Source organism: Cheilinus undulatus, linkage group 10 (genome assembly GCF_018320785.1).
Source record: "Cheilinus undulatus linkage group 10, ASM1832078v1, whole genome shotgun sequence".
Taxonomy (NCBI): Eukaryota; Metazoa; Chordata; class Actinopteri; order Labriformes; family Labridae; genus Cheilinus; species Cheilinus undulatus.
The window spans coordinates 28,963,384-28,986,954 of NC_054874.1; the positions used below are offsets into that span (position 1 = coordinate 28,963,384).

Genomic DNA, 23,571 nt, shown 5'->3' on the forward strand with positions numbered 1-23,571 from the left:
AACAATCTTTTGTTTTCTTTTTTTAAGAGTCAAACACTGTGGGGTGTTGATGATTTTGTGGTTAGGTTGCACCCCATGTATCTAGGCGGCCCGGGTTCAGGTCCAGCCTGTGGCCCTTTTACCACATCTCTCTCCCACTCTTTCTTTCATCCCTGTTTCCGATTCTGGCCACTTTCCTCCTCTATCAATAAAGGAAAAAGAAAATCTAACCCTTCACAGTCAGAGTCAGCAGGATGCCTCTTTGTATGGTGAGTGAAAAAATGCTAACAACAAAAAAATAAAAGATCAGATTGTTGATGTTTGAGCTGAAAAGGTCACTTGCGTAAATGTGGCACTGTCCATGGTGCTGACATGTGTCACTCATGGAGAGGGAGAAATGCTGTAAACAGCTGATTCTACTCTCATGGATATCTGGAGTGATTATCGTGATTCGTGATTGCTCTGGTTTGTCCTTCTGACTGTACTGTTTAATGCAGTCTGTGACCCAGTGATCATGGATGCTATTGTTTATTGATCATGGCCAAACGCATCTTTCCTACTGCACACCTGTATGTCATGTAGACAGGCGGACATCAGACATCAGAGAGAGAGATGAAGTGGAGAAGGTCTCATCCATAGGTTAACAGTAGGCTACTACAATATCCTGCATTAACTCTGTCAGACAGAAGGTGTAAGGAGTGTGTTTTAATGAATAAAGAAGTAATGATGATGATTATAAAAATAAATAATCCCTGGCTGAAAATAGCACTTAAAGATAAAAATAAAAAATATGTACACAGTTGTTTCTATTGTAGTTCTAAATCCATATATGCATCAAAATGAAAATTATGATTAAAATGCAAAGTAAGAACAAAATAACTACTAAGTTGAAAGTTATCAGTGTGATTAAATTTATCAGTGGATGGCCAAATACCTTGCTCAAATCAGTTATGTCGATAGATAAAGACTTAGGCTAACTGCATCACCTTCAATGGAAGGCTCAAATTTGTTTTGTTGCTCTTCAAAGATTTTGTGGGGTGGGGGGGCTCTTTCCACCAAAAAGGTTCCTGACCCCTGCCCTACAGGGATGGAAATTGTCAATTTTTCAATGATGATACCCTTATAGATGCTCCTTATGGACCCACCTGTGGTACTCTTCAATTTTTTAGAACTTCGGTTAAAAGGGTCATTATTTCATCATTTATATCTGTTTGATATTGCTTAGTTGTCATTTTTACTGAAATGACCTTGAACACATCATAACAGTCTGGCAGTCATTCTCAACTGGTGTGTTGCAACCTAAAAGTAGGTTGGAAAGCCCCTTTTGAGTGGGTTGTGCAGATTGTGTACCTGGAAGGGGAAAAAAGCACCATCATGTCTACAAAACTCTTTCAAAACATGCTTGTTTTCCCAGTTTCTTTATTTTGTCATATGTTTTTTTACTGTCTGAGGTATAAACTGTACTAGTTTTCATAAAATAAATCTAATTGGTCAAGAAACATCAGAATTTGGGTCACAGTATCTCATTGGAGAGTTGATGTTGAGAGCTGAGGCTTGACCAGTTGAAAACCACCATGATACTGAACTTTTATTTTGCAGATTCCATCATGGATTTCAATGTTTTTTTTTTGTGTTTGTTTGTTTGTTTTGTTTTTAAAGACAACAGTTAAAGGTACCACATTTTGGTCTAATTTGGAACACAACTCTGATATGCTTGGAGCGTATGCTCCTCCCTGTAAGAACTGATGTATGGTTTTGCACCAGTGATGAAATTAAATCTTATTACATCACAGAACCCGTGAGACTTAGGGGCAGCATCAATAAGACAAGGACAATATTGATTCACGGGTTCTGAAAAATTCATAGCCGCGTTTCAACCGCCATCCCTAGTCACCCGCTATTTTCACAGGGTCTGTCCGCGCAATGTTGCGTCCATGCCTCTTACTCTACAATACATTGTGTCTTTCTAGTCACTGCTCCTGTTTCTGTAGCATGCACTGCCATCAGTCTCAGGTGTGTGCACAAAGCATCACTCCCCTCTGCCCTGCTCGGGACCCGAACCTTGTCTGTTGTTGACAGAGCCACTGCCAGAATGCATTAAGATGAACAGAGCCAACTGACCCAAACAGGAAGTCAGAGACAAGAAAGCATGAGGCATCCAGTCAATTTCAAAATAAAACACCAGAAAGAGGCTGCCAATTGCTCATACCTATACTGAATCAACATTATGTCAAAACAGGAAGCAAACGAACAGGGAATCAACCTTAGACAGGCAAAAAACTACAGTTCTATAACAGCTATGTACATGACATGTGGTTAACATTTATAAAACAAGTAAATGATTAATTGATTGAAGACAGGAAAACTAATTTTTGAAACAATCACCAAGAGATTACCTTGGGGTATGTCTAAGTCCTCCACTAAAAATGAAGTGAAATTACACTCATAAATTAGTGATGCACAGTAACTGATACCAATATCTGGTATAGGTGCTGGTATTAAGGACTCATAAAACATTGCAGACACTGTACTCTGTATTACTTTAAAGCAGGAGTTTTGCCTCTCTTTATGTGAGTATGGCATCAAAGCTGGAGCCATGTCTGCAGTATGTTGAAATTTTATCATAAATGAGGATGACAAAAGTTGAAGAGAATGAAAAATATGTACCAATAAATTGTCAAGAAAAGGGGTGAAGAAAATTAATGTAGGTGGTCTGGAAAAATGGGGTTTCAGCACATCCCTATTAGAAATGAAAGGTCATTGCTTTCAGATGTGAGAGGAAAAACTCCCTTGTTCTGACAAATAGGACCATGTTATTATTCTATAATAATATATGTAAAAATATAAACAATATTGAGTTAACCTGTCATTTTGAACAATTCCTCTTATTACATGTTGTTTTAACCTGAACTCATCTCTTAATTGTCTTTTTTGTAACCTGATCTACACTTGAGATTTGAGTCTATAGGCTGCTGACCTCCTCTGCTTTTACGCTGATCAGTCTTTTATCCTGTTTAAATCCACCTCATCTAACCATCTAAACTTGTGAAACATTAGAAGAAAAAACACTGAATTAGCCCTTTAAGACGTGGCACCAAAAGCATGATTGAAAACTCTTAGCATGTGTGTCGTGTCAGAGAACTTGCTGAGAATTTATCCAAATGATCCATGTACTTGGCATGAAGCCTGCCATATGCAGGAGTAGGAAACGAGACGTCGGGACTCAAAACAAAGGCTGTTTTTAGATCTGTTTACTGGTGGGAGAGAGCCTGAATGAGCATGTTTGCACAGTGAGGGGCGGTGAGAGGAACAAAGAGAGAAGTGAAAAGATCAGCTGCAACAAATTACTCTGCAGGAGACTCAATAATGACTGACTGATGAGGGAAAAAACACATTGTTGTACAGTGTGAATGTGCTGTCTAAATGAAGGGTAAACTATGTAAAAATCTGAGGATAAAATCCATGAAAGTTGACATAAGGTGCATGAAATGAGATGGTAGAGTGAGCTACCTCAGATGCTTTGTTAAGAGCTCATTTTAATAAACATACTATGCAGGCTGGGATACTTGTGGTTGAAGGAAGCAGCCATTTTTTCTGCTCCTGGTTCACTTAAAGTCCAGCAGCTGCAGCATAACTTTGGTCTCATTACAGCACGTAACTGTGCCACAACTAGCATGATGGTGAAATTACAGCTATAAACTAGACCTACATCAGAGTCCCCATCTTAGCAGGGACATATACCGCCCTCCTCAGGCCACCCTGTATAACACACTGCTGCTCTTCACTGGGAGACTGTGGGAAAAAGTGACGTCATCTAGCACCAACAGTGGCTGGTGACTATGGGATAGTATTGATGTGCTGGCATTTAATGTCCCAGAATATCAACTGGTGGTGATGTGGAGCTTACTGCTCCGTTGTATGTTCTGGTATTATGCATACATGTGCCAGTGCCTCTGCTGTCCTAATGGCTTGATTGATGAGCGCTCTCCTATTGGTTAAAATGATCTCTCCTGTGTTTGTGTGTGAACATCTGTGACAGCACAAATCTTTGTTGTGGTCTTTTTCTTCTTTTGTAGAAGCAGACCGTCTGCAGTGCCAGCGTGTGCCTCTATTGTTGCTACCCCCTTTAGCTCCATGTCTCTGTTGTGATTGGTCCTTTGTAACTAGTTGCCACTGTGATTGGTTGCTCTAGAAAAAGGGTCATGACCCAGCAGATGGGTCTATAGAGAGTGTTTAGGGACGTCATTCCTCTACACACGAGTGGCCTTTAATTGCCTTAAATACATACACACAAATAAGCCTAATGTAAGCGAGCCATGCAGTCTGTTTTTACATCAAAGACTACCTAAACCTAAACCTAAAATTTAAAGCAAAAAGCCAGATGAGATACTGGCTGAAAAAGTATGCCAGGCTCTGGATTGTTTGTATGTATTGGTATGCAAGCATGTGTGTCTTTGTATTAGTATGCAAGCATCTGGTGAGTGTGTTTTGTCTGTATTTTGCGGGGGGTGTAGACAGACGGAGGGCAGACAGCTGAGGACACAAAATGCAGTCTGCTCATTCTACACAACCACAGTGAGCTGAGGTGCAGGTCAGAGGTCAGGGGGCATACAGCCTCCACAGCCTCGTGGCTCTCTATTCAGGCACACCGCTGTGACACAATGAGCGCGACGACACACTCAATAGGCCCTCAGTACTCCTTTAACAACTTGTTGGTGACATCAGCAGTGACCACAGCTGTAAGGGGAGGAGGGTAAGAGGAGTGACACACTTCATGTAATGAAGACCCTTTACATGTCTGAGAGGGATCACAGCTCCAGTTCAATGAGAGAGGCCGATTTACAAGAGCACATTTTAGAAATATTCCCTTTTCTTTTACAAATTCATGAATGCTTGGTAGAGAGTGAGTGCTGGGAGTGTGTTAACACGTACAGTGATCACTCATCTCTATGCCATGTGATGATATGCCTGGGGAAAGTGATCACTGATCATTTTATTGATAGTCATTGCCTTTTTAATACTTCTTTAGGATCACAGCCCTATCAATTCCACTATCGATATTTTTCCACTGTTTGGTGGAAAGACAAGAAAACACACAGGTATAGCTATTCAAGTTTCTCACCAAAAACTGCATGTTACATTCAAACAGACATGATGACATGTTGGTTTCATTTGCCTTATGCTAAGTTTACTTTGCTGACCTTTAACAAATCATAATGCAACCTACGTGAGCTTCTTAAGTTGGCTAATTAATTTTTATTCTGCTGGTTTTAACCAAGATTCCACTGTTGAACTAATGTTTTTTAACTAACGGGACATATTTAAAAAGTTTGGGCGGGGACTTCATGGCTAATCTGAGTAGATGAGGAGGATGATTTTCCTGCTGAAGCTAACCCAAATGTTATCACTCTTCAGGCAACTCAAAGCAACAGGAAATGACAGAGTTTGTTTTTTAAAGCCAGCAGACAAAGGGACTGCATATTGGTTAACTAGTTTGATGCACAGTGCTGATGTGCTTGGAGTTGTAAGAATTTCCATGCTGTGCACCAGTGAATTCATAAATCATGTTATACCACAGGACTTGCAAGACGTAATAGCAGCGTTGATAAACTCCTACGTAACTGATTTTCAGGTTTTGAAAAACTCAGAAGTTTCAGTCTCCATCCCTAGATATGCCCCCCCTTCAGCTAGTTACATTAAACCTCATTTCATCTGACCTAGCTAACAAGTTTTATGTCAAATGGCAAAAACGTAAACAACCTGATAGCTTTACACATTTTTGTACATACTTAACCTTTCAGTTTGTTACAAATATGATGCACACTTGATCTTCCTATATTATGGCGGTATCCAAAGGCGAGTGGTAACACAACTTCTGCTCAGCATTTATGGCTTTCAACTTCTTGGCCAAAGCAGAACACCTTGTCAAATTAAGTTCCAATAACGGTGTATACATGCAAGAGTAAATCAATCTCCAACTACATTATCTAGGTGAGTAAGTCTGACTTTTGATTAGATTTGGTACAATTTTAGACTAACAAATCTGCATCATTTGAAAAATCCAGTTTGAGTCGGACTAATGCGATAACGCAACTTTTTCTGACTACATATAATCTGGCGCGCCAGATAGACTGTTTCATATTCCCATTGCATACATATTTTACATGTATCTTGTAAAGCTCCCACACAAAGCATTTGGGAAAGGCAGGACTCTTCCAAAAGTTCTCATAAGGTGATTGGACAAACATTTAGTCAGTCATATTCATGATGGGCCAATCAAAGCAAAAAGACAAAATGAGGTGGTAGATGTGAGCAGCTCCATGAAAACAGCTGGCTGTACAGGTGAACGCTGTCATAACAATGAACAGCAGAGCATGATGTGGATAAAACTTATACCAAGGTGGATCAGGAGAAAAGCGAAAACGTCTCAACCTAGAGTAGCCTATGGGGCCACTCTTTGTTTTTTTCTTCGTTTTCCTGTGAGTGATATTTTATCACACTTCACTTGGCCTTTAAAAACTTTGACATTTCAAGATGTGTACACTCTTGCGCTGATTGACATGTTATCTACAGCTCTGAAAGAAAAGAGACCATCTGCTTTTCTCTGGCTCTACAGTTAATAGGTTGTGCCTGTTTAACTTGAAAACCTTTGGTTTATTGTTTACAACATTTTTTCTCAATTAAGTATTCCCATTTAGGTTACTTGCTGAAAATGACAACTAGTTAAGATCACAGAGGCACAGTATTTTTTTTCAGAACAGAATAATGCAAAGAAAATGAATATGTATTCATTTTTAAAGAGCAGAATACCAGCGTTCTCGAAGAGTTCAGAAATCAGCATTTGGTGATTTTGGCATGCTCTCCAGCAGCTATTGCTGTTGAGTAACATTATGCATTATTATGCTACTTTGGGTGAAAAAAAAACCCAAATAGCTTAGCTTTGTTTGACAACTTTAGTTTGAGGCCATGCAGCAACTTCTTAATCTCATTAAGTAAAGGGAGTTGCACTTGTGTTGAAATTCAACAAACGCTAGAATAGAAAGGCTTCCATGCATGCAGAATTGCATATTTAAAGAAAATGTGGAGTGGCTTCTTCTTTTCTTGCAGTGCAGGACTTCAAACATGGAAAGTTTGGGACCAGTTTGATAGCAGCACAACCCAAATCTAGCATGGTACTTGTGTTCTTATGTGACATTGTTATTAGTGCATTTGTGAACATTAGGCAATAGCTGAGATGTTTCTTGATTTGTGAGAACTTTTGGTAACTTTTGAATTATTTTGTTAAAATAAAAAATCTCAATTTTTTTTGAAACAAACACAGCCATCTTAATATCTTAAATATACATTATTTTCCATTAGTAAATGCAACAGACATGGATTTGTTTGGAACTATGTGAAAAAGCCATGTGATGCATTTAATCTAATAAAACCATACCAAACTTTTTACTGACATTTACATACTCCTACAGATTCCATCTATTCGGTTACTATGCAGTTGTCACACCTTCCTTTATCGTTCTTTTACCAGAATATCAAAGAAATTTACATTAAATTAAAAAAAGATAACTATACCCCAAATCTGACATATAAATGTTGAAATTCTGTGTTTTGTAATAGAAAACTATTATTACTTAAAAAGTGTAAAAATAACCTCCATTCAAGTTATTCATTACACACTAGAGTTTATAATAAGGGAAATATCCCTTTGCTTCTGAACTGACACAGAGGTATAAATGCCTGAACTAATTTTACATGTGAGCTATGTTTTTATTTTGATCTTTTTGTGTGCTGTATAATGTGTATATCAGTGATAGTGACATGATCCCTATGAGAATTTTGTACTCAAGAAATTCTTAAAAGCTATCGAAATACATTAATTATATATATTTTTTTAAAAACAGAACTTGGTTAAAAGCTTGGCAGATTAGTACAATTAAATACGTTTTTAAAAGGTTTCAGCGGATGATGCATGAACAAAATCTTGATTCATATTTATTTTTATCAGATCTCCAAAGATTCAAAGTTTGTATTTTGTGAGCTTGGTGTGTTGCTCTGGTTGTTACAAAAATATACTGCACTGTGGATCTCCTGCTCTAGATAATTGAGAAGAATCAATTAATATGATGGCCAAAAACAAATCTATTGGCTCCTAAAGGCCCTGTAAAAAAGAAGATTCTCCTCCACTGTAAAAGATTGTAGAAGTCATGATGTGTCAAATGTTTTCAAAACAAAAACTGCACATTTTTTTAAAACATCTTTTTTTTTTTTTTGGGGGGGGGGGGGGGGTTACTAGCTGAATGCAAACTCATTCAGTCAACATTCCAGGTTGAAAACATACACGAACATGAGCTGACATCTGATGAAACAATTTCTCAGCCCTCAGGCTATGTTAAGTATAAGGTCTGATTACATCTTACATGCTGCTGCTGTTACATGCATTTGTGAGAAATCTCCAACAAAAAAATCAGATAAAACCCCCAGATGGATACTTCACTTGTAAGAACAAATAAAAACCTTATCTTGCAAATATCAAACAAAGAGTTGTGACTATTTCAAATGCAGTAATGTTTAAAAATCCAGCATATTTACGTTGGAATAGTTGAAAAAAAAAAAACAAACAAAAAAAAAAAAACTAAAAGATCAACCAGCAAGAGAGCTTTCAAATTAATGAGATTTGACAGTGGTAAGATAAACAGCAGACCTAATTACACCTAAATTACATATTCTTTCTGTTTTCATCTTAGCCTGCAGCTTTTGCTTTGGTTCTTTACTCATTTATTTGTTAAATTGTTATTTTTGACCAAGATATTTGGATATGATATTATGCTTAAAAACCATGAATGTCAAAGCTGAAAGATGTGGTTGAATCTTCCACTACATGAAAAACTGGGCAGATAATCTCTAAAACAGCAATCCCTGGACTCTGAAATACAAACGGTTAAAGTTTGCATTTCTACATTTCTGGAACAATGGTGAAGATGTTTGTTGCCACAGTTGTTGCACCAGAGGGCTTAAGAAAACACTGAAGTTAATATTGCTCTTTAATAAATTTACTGTAGTTATATAACAGTATGTCCCAACAACAAGTGATTTACTGACATAAGAGTTAACAGAATGCTTAGCTGAAATGACATTTGGTCTCTACAAATACCACTTAATACATGAGTTAAATGTTCTGTCATTTATTTTAATTTGCATGGAAAAGTAATTTAAATGTGGTAAATGAACAACTGTTGTAACTGGTCTCCGGGTTAACAGTGAGAAACATTTTACAATTGTAAGGAATGGAAAGCTTAACAAACAACAACAAAAATAATTACGTGTTTATGACCTCTGACTCAGCCAAACTGAAATCTTATCCATGATTTAATCACACTTGGACTGGAAAGATACAAGAAAATTAATTACTAAGTCTGATGTTTCGTTAAATTAAATCCTCTTTATTTACTTTCTTCCCTGTATGCAGATATATGTCAAACTTCCTGTAGAGCAAACAATCTGTATTCCAGGGGTCATCAACTGCATTTGTGTAAGGCCCTGATTACGTCTGTGCAGACAATGTGGGGACCAGACTGTAAAATGAATGAAATTCAATAAATATTTTTGTCTAATTAACATATTTGTGTTTGAATATTTTTATTTTCTTTGAAATGTACCTTATTTTTCATCTTTAGTCATGAACTCAGTCCCAAAAGGGGATGACTGAGATATCTAAGACACATATTCCTAAGGCTGCCACGTAGTCCATCACTGGATCTGATATTAATATGCTGAATCCTGATTGGTGAAAATCATATGAAGGAAACAGATCTTTTGCTTTACTTCTCAGGCAGAGGAAAGCACACTCTTAAAGCACCTGAACTGTTAAGTTTGTTCAGAAAAACGCTATTCTAATCAAGAATGGACTGATGCATACGTGTTTGTCATGCATTTTAATAGCTATTAATGACTGATAGGTGGATTTTTGTGAAACTGATTAAACAGTACGCTAATCTTTAAAAAATTGTTTCAATTTCAATCATTTTGGGGTTGCTCTAATATCTGTAGGGATTAAAAGGTAAAGTTATCCTAAATACAACAACATATATATTTTTTTTTCCTCAGCACATTTCCTAAATTTAACTAATCTTCTGGGGGCTGAATGGAAAGCTGTGGGGGGCCTGATGTGGCCCCTGGGCCTCCAGTTGATGATCAGTGCTGCATGCACCAATTATCAGGACAGAGGATCAGATGTGGAAAGTTATCAATTAGATTTCCTCAAGATACTGTAAAGGAGTAGCTTTTGTGTAAAAGCAGAATTGTTACCTTTATGTGAGTACATTTTGGGGGAAGTATTGCACTTCACTACCTTTAAAACAGTGTAAGCTAAGCAAAAAAAAACAAAAAAAAGAAAAACAAAAACAAAAACTAAATGGCAAATAGAGGTCAAAGCTCTCTGTCAACTGCATGAAATGGACATTTAATGGTCTAACATGATCACATAGCAGTTAGTTGCTCATAGCGAGAGAGTGATTCCACTTTATAAAGAATTTGCTGATAAATTTAACTTTACTATAAAGCTGTACTTTTAATTAAACAAACTAGTGGACAACTCATATACCTTTGTTTTTGCACTGCAGTTTTCAACAAAAACCTAGGCATCAGAAATAACTTCTCACTCAGTCATCAGTACTTAAAATCAACTTTCTGCTTTTATTTGGACAGATTTACAGACCTGTTACTTAACTTTTACTTTAAAAAAAATTCAAATTAACTGTATGGTACTCTTTCACTCTTTCCATTGGTGCGGGGGAGTATTCTTACTCTGCTCGTACAGGCTGCCTGTAGTCTCAGCAATGTCAGATACATATCAGCTGAAGCAGATTTTGCCCCCTCAAATTCAGCTCTTCTAAAGTAAGATCACTAACTCAACCCAAAGTAAAACATTCAAACCCATATACTGTACATGGTGACACACTGCTGTCATGTGGGCAAAGAACCTAGGATATTTCCCTTGTTTAAGACACAAAAAGAGTGACTGGTAAGGAGCAGCACTTTAAACATATATGAAGTTTCCTTTATATAACCTAAAAAAGATGAAAATGGCAAGATTTGAGCAAAGAACAGACAGGAAAGAGACACTGATTTGACAACCACTCGTTTTTTCTTCTCTTTCCACAGATAAGTGTGCATCAGTAGAAAGGCACTCTGCCTTCTCTCTCTCTCATGAACACACATGTGAAGGTATTTCCTGTTAGGAGTGTTAGGTGGCCAAACAGCATTATGGGTGACTGACTAAGCCCTCAAGTGGGCCCCATTTCTTCTCAAACAGTGCTCTCCTCCCTGCTTTGCCTCTTCCTTCATTTCCTCCTTTCAATGCTGTCTGAGTCAGTTCAGAGGTGATGAGTCTGAGCTGTTTGTGATTAAAGAGAGTTTTCTCCTCTGAGATTTTCTCAGTGTGACCACAGAAGACCACTTGTTCCAACCTGTTTTAAAGCTATGCAAATTAGATTTAAAAGGGTATATGAAGGCATTTCAAGCACAACAGAAGCAAAGAAAGAAAGCGAGAAACAGAGGAGGGAAAGAGTGCAGCCTACCCTCTGGCTCTGAGCTATTTCACTCTGCAGCACCGCTTCACATCTGGCTTCTATTGAGGGAGGTATTGGGTTGCACACACTCTTCCCGGGCCTCTCTTATGTGTGAATACTTAACTCACACATGAATGCATGTGAACAAACACCCACATGCTCTCTCTCTCTCTCTCTTTTTTCTCTCTCTCAGTTAATGGGTATTGGATACGTTCCCACTCACATAGTTAGACACAAGTTCGCCTACAGCAGATATCATGTTACAAAGTTACAATTCAAACTACTTACACTGCGTCATTTTCATTTGTGTGATACTACCAGTCCATATCATTGTAGAAATGTTCTTCATGTCCAAAACAGCACACAGAAAAGTGAGAAAAAACACTCTGCAAGGGGGTGTAAGTGGATAGGGCAGTGCTAGAGTCAGCAGAGTAAGAAGCTAAACTGGTTACCCTCCTGTTTCTATGAGCTTACAGAGTGAACAACAGGGTCTGAACAAGGATCAATACAGGATGAAGCTGTGCTCATGAGTATGATATCCTCATAGACAGGTCATGGATTTCTGGCTGGAAAAATATTGACAAAAACAGTAATACAATTTTTTCCTCATACGATAAAATGGAAAAAAGATTGAGGAAGATGACCTCTATAAACCTCACTCCTACCCTTCTGTCAAACTTGGATTTTGCACAATAATGAGATGCTAATCCCACTTATTAGAGCAATCTGGAGATTTAAATATGTAATCATAAACTGTTACACCAAAAACAAGATATCAATTTTCCTCCCCTTATACTGGAGGACTTAATGAAGAAACTGCCTCTGTTAAGGTTCACTACTTCATCTAGTTACTGAAATAAAAGCAAATTTAGTTCAGTATTTGCGTAGTAAAAAGGATGACTGTGATATTGTGATGTTTTTGTAAGACTTTTGCTTTTTGCTTTTTGTTATGCTTTTCCTCTAAGTACCTTGAATTGAAAGGTTTCAAAATTCTTTCAAAGAAATATGAAAAAGGGAAGTACTAGTTATAGTGTAAGTGTGTTTGAAATGTTCAAAATCATACCTGTGCAGCATTCTCTTTGATTGGCTCCAAAAATAGTCGCAATGTTATAAAAAGTCTCATTTAATGACATATTAAACCGTGCACTTGCATCACTCTGCAATAAAAATCCAACTCTGAAGGAAAGTAAGACCAACTGAAAGCCGGTTTTAAGAGACATTTGTGACCATGTGTTCCTAATGCTTTAACTAGTTGTTTGAATATGTTTTGACTTTTGCCCACTCACTGATCCCACTTCCATGAACTTCCTACCCACATTCTGGTTTGTTCTCCTCAGCACTACATTCATATTCCACTTATATTTTTCTTTCCACAACCACACCCTGACCAGTTGTTCTTCTCTCAAGTACCCAGCTGCTTACACCCACCCTTGGCACCCTCTCTGTTCTTTTGTTGTTGTGCCAGCTACTGGGGGAATTGGCTTTTTTCCCTCTGTAACCCAGGCCAGAGACACTAACACAACCCACAGTCTCTGAGCAACAGATGGAAGAGAAACTGGGGAACACAAACAAATCTGTTATTTTCATGTTGACAGAAACACGAAGAGGGAGATGGAAAGAATGAGGCTCATGTGCTACACGCGTTTCAATGTATGCGTATCACAATGTGTGAAAAAGAAAACAGAAAAATAGAAATCAGGCAAGTCATGGCACTTTGAAACATATGCATGTCTGGTGAAGATTGACAGCTCAGCTGCTGTGTGTGGGTACCTGCTTGCCGAGGTCCTCTCTTCCTCCTGAAAGCAGCTCCAGACTGCAGTGCCTCCAACAGGCCATCCATGATACCAGTCTCATCACCTTCTGTAAACACAGCATCATAAAAATTAAAATAAATAAATAAATAAATAAAAAATAAAAAGAGTACCAACATATGCAAGACACATACTATGTTTTCATTATCTCAAAACAGCCCTCAATTGTCTTATACATACAGTGTGTAACATTAAGCCTTACAGCATCTAGCAGAACAACTTAGGTGAAATTGAAACATAATATTTACAAGTAAGCCTATCTAAATTAGTGTTACCTGAAACTAATAAATAAATAAATGTATTAATAAATTCAATGACTTAATTGCATGTTTTATTTCTATTAACTTAAAATAAGCCTTTCATTTATACATACAGTGATTATAAAAATATTCACCCCTGTGGATGTTTAACCCTTTAATTGATTTTAGAAATAAATCATGGTCAATATAACTTGGCTTTCATGACAAAAAATTACCAAAAATTCCTCTTTCAGTCAAAATGAAAACAGATTTCTACAAAGTTATTTCAATATATTAAAATATGTGATTTAAAATAAGTGACTGCATACATTTTCACCCACTTCAAACAAGCATTTAGTAGATGAAGCTTTAGCTGCAATCACAGCACTGAGTCTGTGTGGATAGGTCTCAATCAGGCTTGCACATCTGGACATTGCAATTTTACTCCATTCATCTTTGTAAAACTGCTCAAGCTCTGTCAGGTTGCGCAGGGACTGGGTGTGAAGAGCCCTTTAAAATCCAGCCACAAGTTCTCTATTGCATTAAGGACTGGGATTTGACTCAGCCACTCCAGAACAATCACCTTGCTGTCTTAATACCATTTCTTCATAGCATTCGCTGTATGCTTTGGGTCATTGTCTTGCTGGAAAACAAATCTTCTCCCAAAACATAGTTCTCTTGCAGACTGAATAAGATTGTCCCCCAGGATTGTCCCTATATTTTTCTGGGTTAATTTTACCCTCTATCTTTACAAACCTTCCAGGGCCAGCTGCTGAGAAGCATCCCAACAGCATGATGCTGCCACGGTGGTGGCGGCATCACACAGCTGTTGTTTGCAGAGTCTCTCCAATCTCAGCTGCTGAAGTTTGTAACTCACTCAAAGTAGTCATTGTTATGGTGGCCTCTCTCACTACTCTCCCTCTTGCACTGTCACTTGGTTTGTGAGGACAGCCTGATCTAGGCAGGTTCACACATGTGCCATATTCATTACATTTCTTGATGATGGCTTTAACTGAACTCCAGGGGATGTTCAGTGCCTTGGACTTTCTTTGTATCAATTCCCTGATTTAAACTTTTCAATAACCTTTTCTCAGAGTTGCTTGGAGCGTTCTTTTGTCTTCATGGTGTAATGATAGCCAGGAATACTGATTAACCAGTGACCAGACTTTCCAGACACAGGTGTTTTTATACTACGGTCACTTGAGACACATTCACTGCAATCAGGTGATCCCCATTTCACCAATGGTGAGATTACTAGCACCAATTGGCTAGACCTCTATTGAATTAGGTCAGTCACTTTCAAGGGGGTGAATATTTATACAATCACTTATTTTACATTACATTTTTTTTAATTGACATTACCATAAAGAAATCGGTTTTCAGTCATTTTTTAAACAAACAAACAAAAAAAAAAACAGCCAAATTATATTGGCCATGACTGATTTTAAAAAAAATCAATAAAGGGTAAAACAACTAAGGGGATGAATACTTTTAAAAGGCACTGTAGAGAGGGTCCCCTCCATGGACTACACCCGCTTTGATTTTGCATCTTGCATGTTTCTACAGTGCCACAGAAATAACCAAACAACAGATACAAATAACATATCTAAAATAAACAGAATGCTAAAATGTGCTCATTTTCTCCCATAAAAATATGGCAGTGATCTGTGGTTTGTCAGAACCCTCTACCTAACACTGATTCTCAGACACACCAACACAAACATGGGCGAGGAAGTTATTTACCAGCCACGTGGCCATGTTAGCAAATTAGCTACATTAACCCAGAAAGTCAGTGGCCTAGTTCAGCTACTGCCACTGCTAGGGGCTGCACTGCACTTTTAGGGGAATATAGCATCTATAAACATACATTATGGTAATGACACACCCACTGAGAACAAAAATAAGACCTCATAAACATTAAACACTGAAGAAGTTATGAGTTATTGTGGCTCGCAGCTAAAGGGACCTTGTACCTGTGTATGTGTACATGCTGATGGGTGTTTGTTGACATCCATGCTGTCTGCACAGACTCAGTGTGTGGTGGGCTTAAATCACAGAGGGGGGCAGACTCAGTGTGAGGAAGCATATGAGTGTGTGTGTAGTCATGGCTGTTATGTGGGCAGGATTCAGTGGCAGAGCTCAGTACTCAGGCAGATGGTTTTAATTATTTCCCTTTGAACCTGAATAGAAGCACAGGGGTCTAAATAAGGGCCAGTGAGGTTGTGGGTTAAAGGTTTATGTCTTCACCTCCCCAACCCCCCAAACACAAACACACACATACCTCTACTCACACACACAGACACACAATATTTAATCCTGCAGTAAGCCATGGAGCAGATGGCCTGTGGTCCCGCCTGTCACGTCAGAGAAAGTCCCTCACACACTCCACAGCCTTTTCACAGCTCACCCACACCCCTCTACGTCCATGTCTGGGTATTGCAGACATATATCAGGATGATGTAGGCCATGTTTTTCTGCTTCCGGGGAAACACATCTGGCACTTTTCCACTCACATTAATCACATGGTTAGGTTAAACCACTACTGGAAAAACACAGACACAAACCTATCTGTGACAATGTACTGGAGGCAATGAAGAAACCAGATAATGACCTGGCTTTGTATAAAACAGATTTTTTGTTGACCGAATGAACTCAAATTAAAACTGGAACACCCTTGGAACAGTGCTGTAAAAAGCCTTACAATTACTTCTCTGTAGTGTCTTTGTGTTAGTTTAGCCCAAGGAAACACTATTTGATGAAACCATTTGAAAGTCTCCCAAATCAAAGGGACACTTAACAATGGTTGTTTTGTTAGTGATCAGTAATACGGCCAAAAAGGATTTAAAAGTAACTTGTTGTTAATCATGTGCTCTTGTTGAAGCTCATGACTTTCTGTGGAAAAACATTCAACTGTTGGAGCCATTATTGACAATCAATAATCAAAATGGCCTCAAAACCTCAGGTTACAAAATGAACCCAACAACAACACAACAATGTCGCCGACTGGGATCAGAAGAAGCATACACACATCCTCCACACAAACGCACACAAACAACTACAAACGTGACACAAACACCAGTTTACTGCCTGGAGCAAGTAAGGACATAAGATGGATTAATTAGTGTAATAGCATTAGATCATGAGCTCAGATGCCTCTGTTCATGCATTCTACCTAGCACAGAGACACACTGACACACAAACACAGAGAGAAGATGGCATCTTGGGTGGAGCAATAGCACCCCTGATGGATGTTCACACAACAACACATGAGGGTTTGAGTGGAATAATGTACAGAGAAAGACAATATCACTCAGCACAGAAAAATAGAAAAAAAGGGGAGAACATAAAAAGACAAAAGGAGGTATTCAAAAAAATGAGAGCCAGATTCACATATCTATTCATGCTAGGCTTGTGCTCCTCTCTCATAGCTGCCTGTGTGTGACATCATGCTGCCTAGGCTCATCTTATCTCACTCCCCCTCTCACCCTCTGCTTTTCTCCTCTCCTCCTCTAACCCTATTTCTCTGAGACAATGACACAGTCTAATCCCAAAGAGAGCATCTGCTGCTCTCCTCTCCTCCTCATCCTCTCCCCTCCCCCATGCTGCTCTCCATCTTGCTCTCTCTGTGGAGCACGAGCACTCCTAGTGGCAGTTCCCATACCTGCATCTCTGTGGGTGTGTATCCCACACATGCACACACCCTTTAACAAACGTAAGCACGTACAGTCTTTGACATTCTTTTACAGGCTGCACTGACACCTAGCTGCAGTGATGAGGAAAAGACCAGTGTCAGAGTAGGCTGGCATATATCCAAAGGTAATAAATAGATTTTTAGTACAGCAGTAGAGATATTTTTTCAAATACTTTTAGAAAATAAAGAGTATATATTTGAATTAGAGTTTTAGCTTTGGTCTGGTTTTGTGCCCTAAATCTTGAGCTTCCTTGTGTCAGAGAGCCAAAGAAGTACTCAGTGACGAGATAATCAAAAGATATAAAATAATCTAATAAAAATCAGAAGAAATCTTTTTATACAATAACTAACATCACATGTGAGGCGCATGTGAGGCTCCACTGAGGGAGCGCCTGTCTGTCTGACTCACACAGGAATGACAAGGCCACAAACTGCAAACACACTCTGACCTTTACTGGTTAAAGCAACAACTGTGGTATTATGTTTACTGAGACAGAAAGTTAGAAAAAAAGAACACTGAGAGAATTCATGAGATAGTGAAGGTATTTGAGTACATGGGTGGTGAAGTCCAACAGAAAAAGGGAACTAGGGAGAGTGTAGCTTATGAAAACTGCCGTTGTTTTGTAGTCATCCTGTTTGAGCGTTATAAACAAATACAGAACAAAGAACAGGTGTGTGTATGGTAGACATGAATTTAAATAAGGGGTGTTGGATGACTCTGGGCAACAGGGGCAGTCAAATTTGCCACCTGTATGTAAATGATCTCGGCCTGTAAATGCACTCATCTTCAGAGCAATATTATGTTCCATTCGTGCCACAAGAGGCTGAAAATGAAATTTGACTACCTCGCTTTCCACCACAAAATGTCTACTCCAGACGTTTAAACAGAGACTAAATATTCCAAGCAGAGCCTCGGTACTCAGTGCTGTTTCTTTAAATGGCCTTTAGATGAACGGCAGACACAGGGGGTGGGAAGGGGAAAAAGAAGACGGAGTGATGGAACAAAAGCAAGAAAGAGAGGAGAAGCCAGCTGGAACATGGAGCAGTAAGAGAAAAGACAGAAAGACTTTTTGTGAGAGGTTCACAAAAAGATACTGATACACATTATTACACACAAAGTACAGAAACACAACAAAGGTTCTCCAAAACACCAGAAAAGCAAAACACAGAAACTGATAAGATTAGGACCCAGTAACTTTTAAGCACACATACATGCAAATAAACACTGAGGCTGCAGCACAGTCTGACAGTGGAACTGTGGAGTCCCAGGAGAGCTTCACTGGAGCCAGAGAGAGGGAGAGGAGGAATGCACTAAAACTAGGTCAGGGTCTGAGAGAAGAGGGAAAAAGTGCCTCTGCATAAATGTGTGTCTGCAAGGCAGGATTTGAGTGTTAAATGTGTGTATATGAGGATGAGATAGTGACACTGCATGTGTGTGTTACAAGGAACAATATGCTGCTGGAAATATTATAAATATAACAGCATCCCATAGAAAAGTGGAAATGTGTTTTTGGTGATAACAAGATTTAGACCTTCTTTTAGTTTGCTTTATGCCAACAAATCCTTCTCTACTCAGAGGAGTGGAAAAGGTCCAGAGGCTCTTTCTGGGTATCCTGCTTGTCCTCACTCTCTGTAGAGCTTATTGTCACTTGCTAACTTCCTAACACAGGTCATCAGCATTAGATTAACTCTGGTCTATAAATTCTGATGGGTTGCTCTTTCAGTCTCACACACAAACTCAGAGCACACATACACACGCACACACCAAAACAGCCCACAAGCGTGGACTCTGACTGCCCCCAACTGGAGTCTGAAGGAAATACAAACTGTGAGACTTTGTCTCTTTTTCAGTCACATGAACACAAAATGATGTGATCAACAATACAGACCTGCATTGATGTCAAGGAGCTGGTTCTTCTTGAGTTTCTCCTCCTTCTCCTTCTCTGCCTTTTCCCTGGCAAGCTTGGCCTTCTTGATCTTCTCCTCAGCCTCTTTCCTCTTCTGATTCTCCTTCACTGCTTGCTGATGGGTGAAAAAGAAAATGAGAAAAGAAAAAGTTTATAAAACGTGATTGATTAGCTTAAGATATTTTACTGAGATAGAATAGTGAAAATTTCAAGGAAATGGATGTATAATAGATACGATGAATGTGTATGTAAACAGACGTTAAAAACAAGTGGATGGCAGTTATCTACAGTAACTGGTAAAACAAGTTATCTAAAGGAGGGTCCCTCCCAAACTGCACAATTACAGTTGATGTATAAACTGACAATATAATGGAGTCCCTCTCATTCATTGTTATGACAATACAAACAGGTGTGCAGCCTCCTGGTTTGACATTTGTCTTTCATCTTTTCATCTTGATCTACTTAGACGAGGTCAGTTAAAAACACACCTATGTTCTTTTTAAAAACAGATCAAACATTAGTTAATTTCATGCCACACAAACGCACCTGGAACATGTTTTTAAAAGTGTTAAGGTCACCAAAGAACTCCTCCACAGACATTTTTTTCGGGTCAAATACAAAGTAGTCTCCCAGGTCGTTGAATTGCTTTTCCATATTCTTATGCAGCAGATCGAGCTTCTCATACTGTTCCTGGGCAGTACCAATAAAACTGTGAAGACAGGGTGTTAAGGAACATAGAAGAGGTATATCTGTATTTAAAAGTGCTTATTTAAGACGCATGAATATGATGAAATATGTATCAAAGTATATTTGAAAACACAGGCTGTCTATAAAAGTTCTGAGCAGTCACTGAATAAAAAAGGATATGGACATCTTTTCCACAAACAAGTCCTTGTCATTTTGTGGAGGAGGGAAGGTTTCCAGATCTTTTTCCAGGTTCTTGATCTGACGGCCCATGAGCTCCAGGTTCTTCTGAATTGTCTCTGCAGAAACTGTTGGGGACAAATAAAGGAATAAAGGGACATTAACAGAGCTAGCATTAATACTCGTTCACCCATGCACATCAGAGTTCTGTCACAGTGACTGGTGGATTAAAAAATCTACCAGCCACTCACATTTTTTTTTACCAGCCGCTTTATTTGAACAAGCAACATAAGGTGATGAAGTATAGTAAAATCCTCAAGGATTATAGTACTCAAGTTAATAGTTGTTTAATTAAGGGAAATTTCATAGATGGAGTTAACGTTTTTGTTATTTTTAGGCTGGTTATTTTGCAACTGCAACTAAACACCAACTGAGAGGAGAGATAACCAATTTGTTGTTAATGAAAAGTGCTATACAAATTAAGTTATTACATTAGGTGAGTTATCACAATCATGATTGTTAAGCTAGAAAGTGAAAGTGGTGTTTTGTTATTACATATAAAAATGGTATTTCCATGTGTCCCATGTTTAAAGAGAGCAGGATATTTTTAGAACTACTTGGGCATGTACAGGACAAGGTCAGCAAAAAAAAAAAAAAAAAAAAAAAAAAAAATGAACCATTTTCTTTACAGAGATCACAAAAAAGTACAAAAACTATAAGTTTCTCGCACTGATATTAACTACAGGTAGGGCTCTTTGTTCATTGAGTATCGAGGTCTGCTTGGCTCTGCCTATAAAGTCAGTGGAAATAAGCTGAAAGCTTGAATTAACTTCATGCTGTTTACTGTCACAAAATCACTCTGTAATGTTGCTTTCATTTATCTGTCCCAGTGGCTGGCAGGTTGAGCAAATTCCCCTGACCCACATTTTCCTGGTGGCAGGTGCTAATTTACCACCCTGATACACATCTACAAACTGTATGCTATTAATATGTAATAAAAGTGTTAACAGAGATCATACTGGTTGACCTCTTAAAGGGACATAGATAAACACAGATCAATTAGATGTCACATTTACCTCTACTGGCTTTTTCCACATGGATGAGCTCATCCATGAAGCTCATGACCTCAGGATACTGCTCCTGGCACACATCAGCAAGGAAATGGAGCAGTGTCTGCTTCAGATCAGCTGATTTGGTGTCACGCAGCTAGTTGAAAAAAGAATTGATTTAAATTTGATCAATCATACATAGTACATAAGAGCATGGTTACAACACATTTTGCAAGTCGTTAATTTCCAGCCAAAGTCCCTCATAAAACCGACGCAAAAACACACATTAAACTACCACTTAGCAAGGACAAACACATGAAAACACAACACCAGACAAGACAAGGTTCATAAAATAAATTGATGATCACTGTTGACAGAAAACAATAAATAAATCCTACATGCTACAAACTGTATGAAAGTAAAAAAGTTGTCAAAATATTCATGAATGTAAATAGATTATAGAAATACAGAAAGGCAATAGTTAGGCTATAGCATGATCAAGATACAGTAACACCATTATGGAGTGTCTTGGATGGAACAATTGAGAGTTTTTAAAAAAGAAACCATGATACTGTATATAATTAGCATTATGAGCCAAGATTCAGTGGTGAAATTCTATTATCATTAAGATACAAATCATTCTCAAATCATTAAGCTATATTAGCTATATGACCTAAGTGACCCTGATACAAAACTTGCATAATAAAGAGACCAGATACTAATGCGATAACAGATGCCCCATAAGAGCAAAGGCTTCCAAATTTCCATTAAAAAAGCACTTTGGTCTCAGTGTCTATGCTGCTTTCTCCAGCTTATTCAAAATTAAAAAACAATAAAAATAATAATAATAGCTCATATATCACTGCAGTCATGCTCATTTATTGTAGCATTAATGTCTAATAAAGGGAAAAATGCCAAACGTATATAACCGAGTTAAACTTATAGTGCATCTCAGAGTATACAGACCACCTCCACTTTCTCAATTTTGTTATGTTGCAGCCTAAAGCTAACCTGGCAAAGCAGATGGATTCGCCCATTTCCGTGTTTCTCACTGGCAAATCTATCTCGCAAAGCTCCCATCTGAACTCTTTAGAAAGTGACAGAACCAATCAGCTTTGAGGGGAAGTACTTTCGGATGCAGCAGAGTCATGACGTATGCAAGCAACGAGAAGAGGCTCGGTGCAATTATGGTGGAAGAGATTAGCGTGGATGCTGCTAAAGCGCAAGTTTTATCAGAACTTGACAACACTTTATCGTTAAAAGAAGAGCAAAGAACAGCACTGAGTTCTTTTCTTTGCAAAAACAACAACTCCTCGGTAGGGGCACACCTCAGTTTGGGGCGACGACGTCACGTGTTTTGTTGCTCTGATTGGCCCATAAAGATGTAACAGACAGAACATTCATCCAATCACCCACCGAGTTTTTCAAAGGCTCTGCCCTTTCCCAAACGCCATCTATGGAAGGTTTACCAGATGAATGTGTGAAACTAATACATCTGGGTCGTCAGGTTAGCCTAAAGCAACAGCTGAAAAAAAAAGTCATTTTTATTCTCATTAATCTACACTCAGTACCCCATCATCCATTTTTTCTCTACACTGCTTATCCTGTTTGGGCTTGTGAAGAGAAAACCAGAGTACCCAGAGAGAGCCCACGCATGCACAGGGGGAACATTCAAACTCCGCACAGAAATGCCCTGACTGGGAAGTGAACCAGGGACCTTCTCGCTGTGAAGCAAATTTATAAAAATTGAAAAACTGAAATATCACACAACATTAGCATGCCAACCCTTTGCAACAACACTTGAAATTTAGCTCAGGTTACTTCCATTCCTCTGGATCTTTTCTGAGATGTTTCTGCGCCTTGATAGGAGTCCATCTCTGGTCCATTGCAAAATCCAAATTATAAACTAACAGACCTATAATTTATTTATTAGACTTATTTAACTCCCATACGGCATTTTAGGATCAGTATTGATCAGTCTCCAAATTGTTCCCTGTGTGATTTAAACCAAGTGGGAACATTTCTCCATATTATGTAGGAGTGTTATCCAGTTAGAAATTTTGAAAACAAACAGCTGAGCTTCTCTCTAAACCATTTGGAGTCACAGTTACTTGTTCTCTTAAATTCATGCTTTTGAACGATAATTCTGGGCATAATCTTAACAAAACACAAAGGTTGAAATATTTATTTTTTCTCTCTTCTTCCTCGATATGCAAATTAAATATGGAGTTAATAATAAATTTGTATTTTATTTTTTATGTATTGTAAAGATCTCTTATGAATTTGTTACTGCAGAGAAAGACCCATGGGGAAGGGGAGGGTTTGGGTTTTGAAACTAAGATGAAAAGGTAGTAGGAGGTTTGTAATCCTGTGTTTGGTCTACCTCTGTTGATTGTAAGTGTGAATGCAGGCAATGTCACTGATACATGAGGATGCACACCTGCTTCTGTTAACAATGAATTAA

The 23,571-nt window shown here is 38.3% G+C and overlaps 1 protein-coding gene across 3 annotated transcripts in view; it reads right to left on the minus strand.

Annotated features, from left to right (window-relative positions):
- Positions 1 to 23,571, minus strand: part of LOC121516273 (protein diaphanous homolog 1-like) — a 156,367-nt gene that overhangs the window by 4,116 nt on the left and 128,680 nt on the right. For all 3 annotated transcript variants that reach the window (XM_041797476.1, XM_041797474.1, XM_041797477.1), the window contains 5 exons: positions 21,135 to 21,264; positions 20,062 to 20,186; positions 19,741 to 19,905; positions 19,177 to 19,309; positions 13,317 to 13,406 (listed from right to left, as the gene is read on the minus strand). In XM_041797476.1, coding sequence (XP_041653410.1) covers positions 13,317 to 13,406; positions 19,177 to 19,309; positions 19,741 to 19,905; positions 20,062 to 20,186; positions 21,135 to 21,264 — 643 coding nt within the window. The remainder of the gene's footprint in view (positions 1 to 13,316; positions 13,407 to 19,176; positions 19,310 to 19,740; positions 19,906 to 20,061; positions 20,187 to 21,134; positions 21,265 to 23,571) is intronic.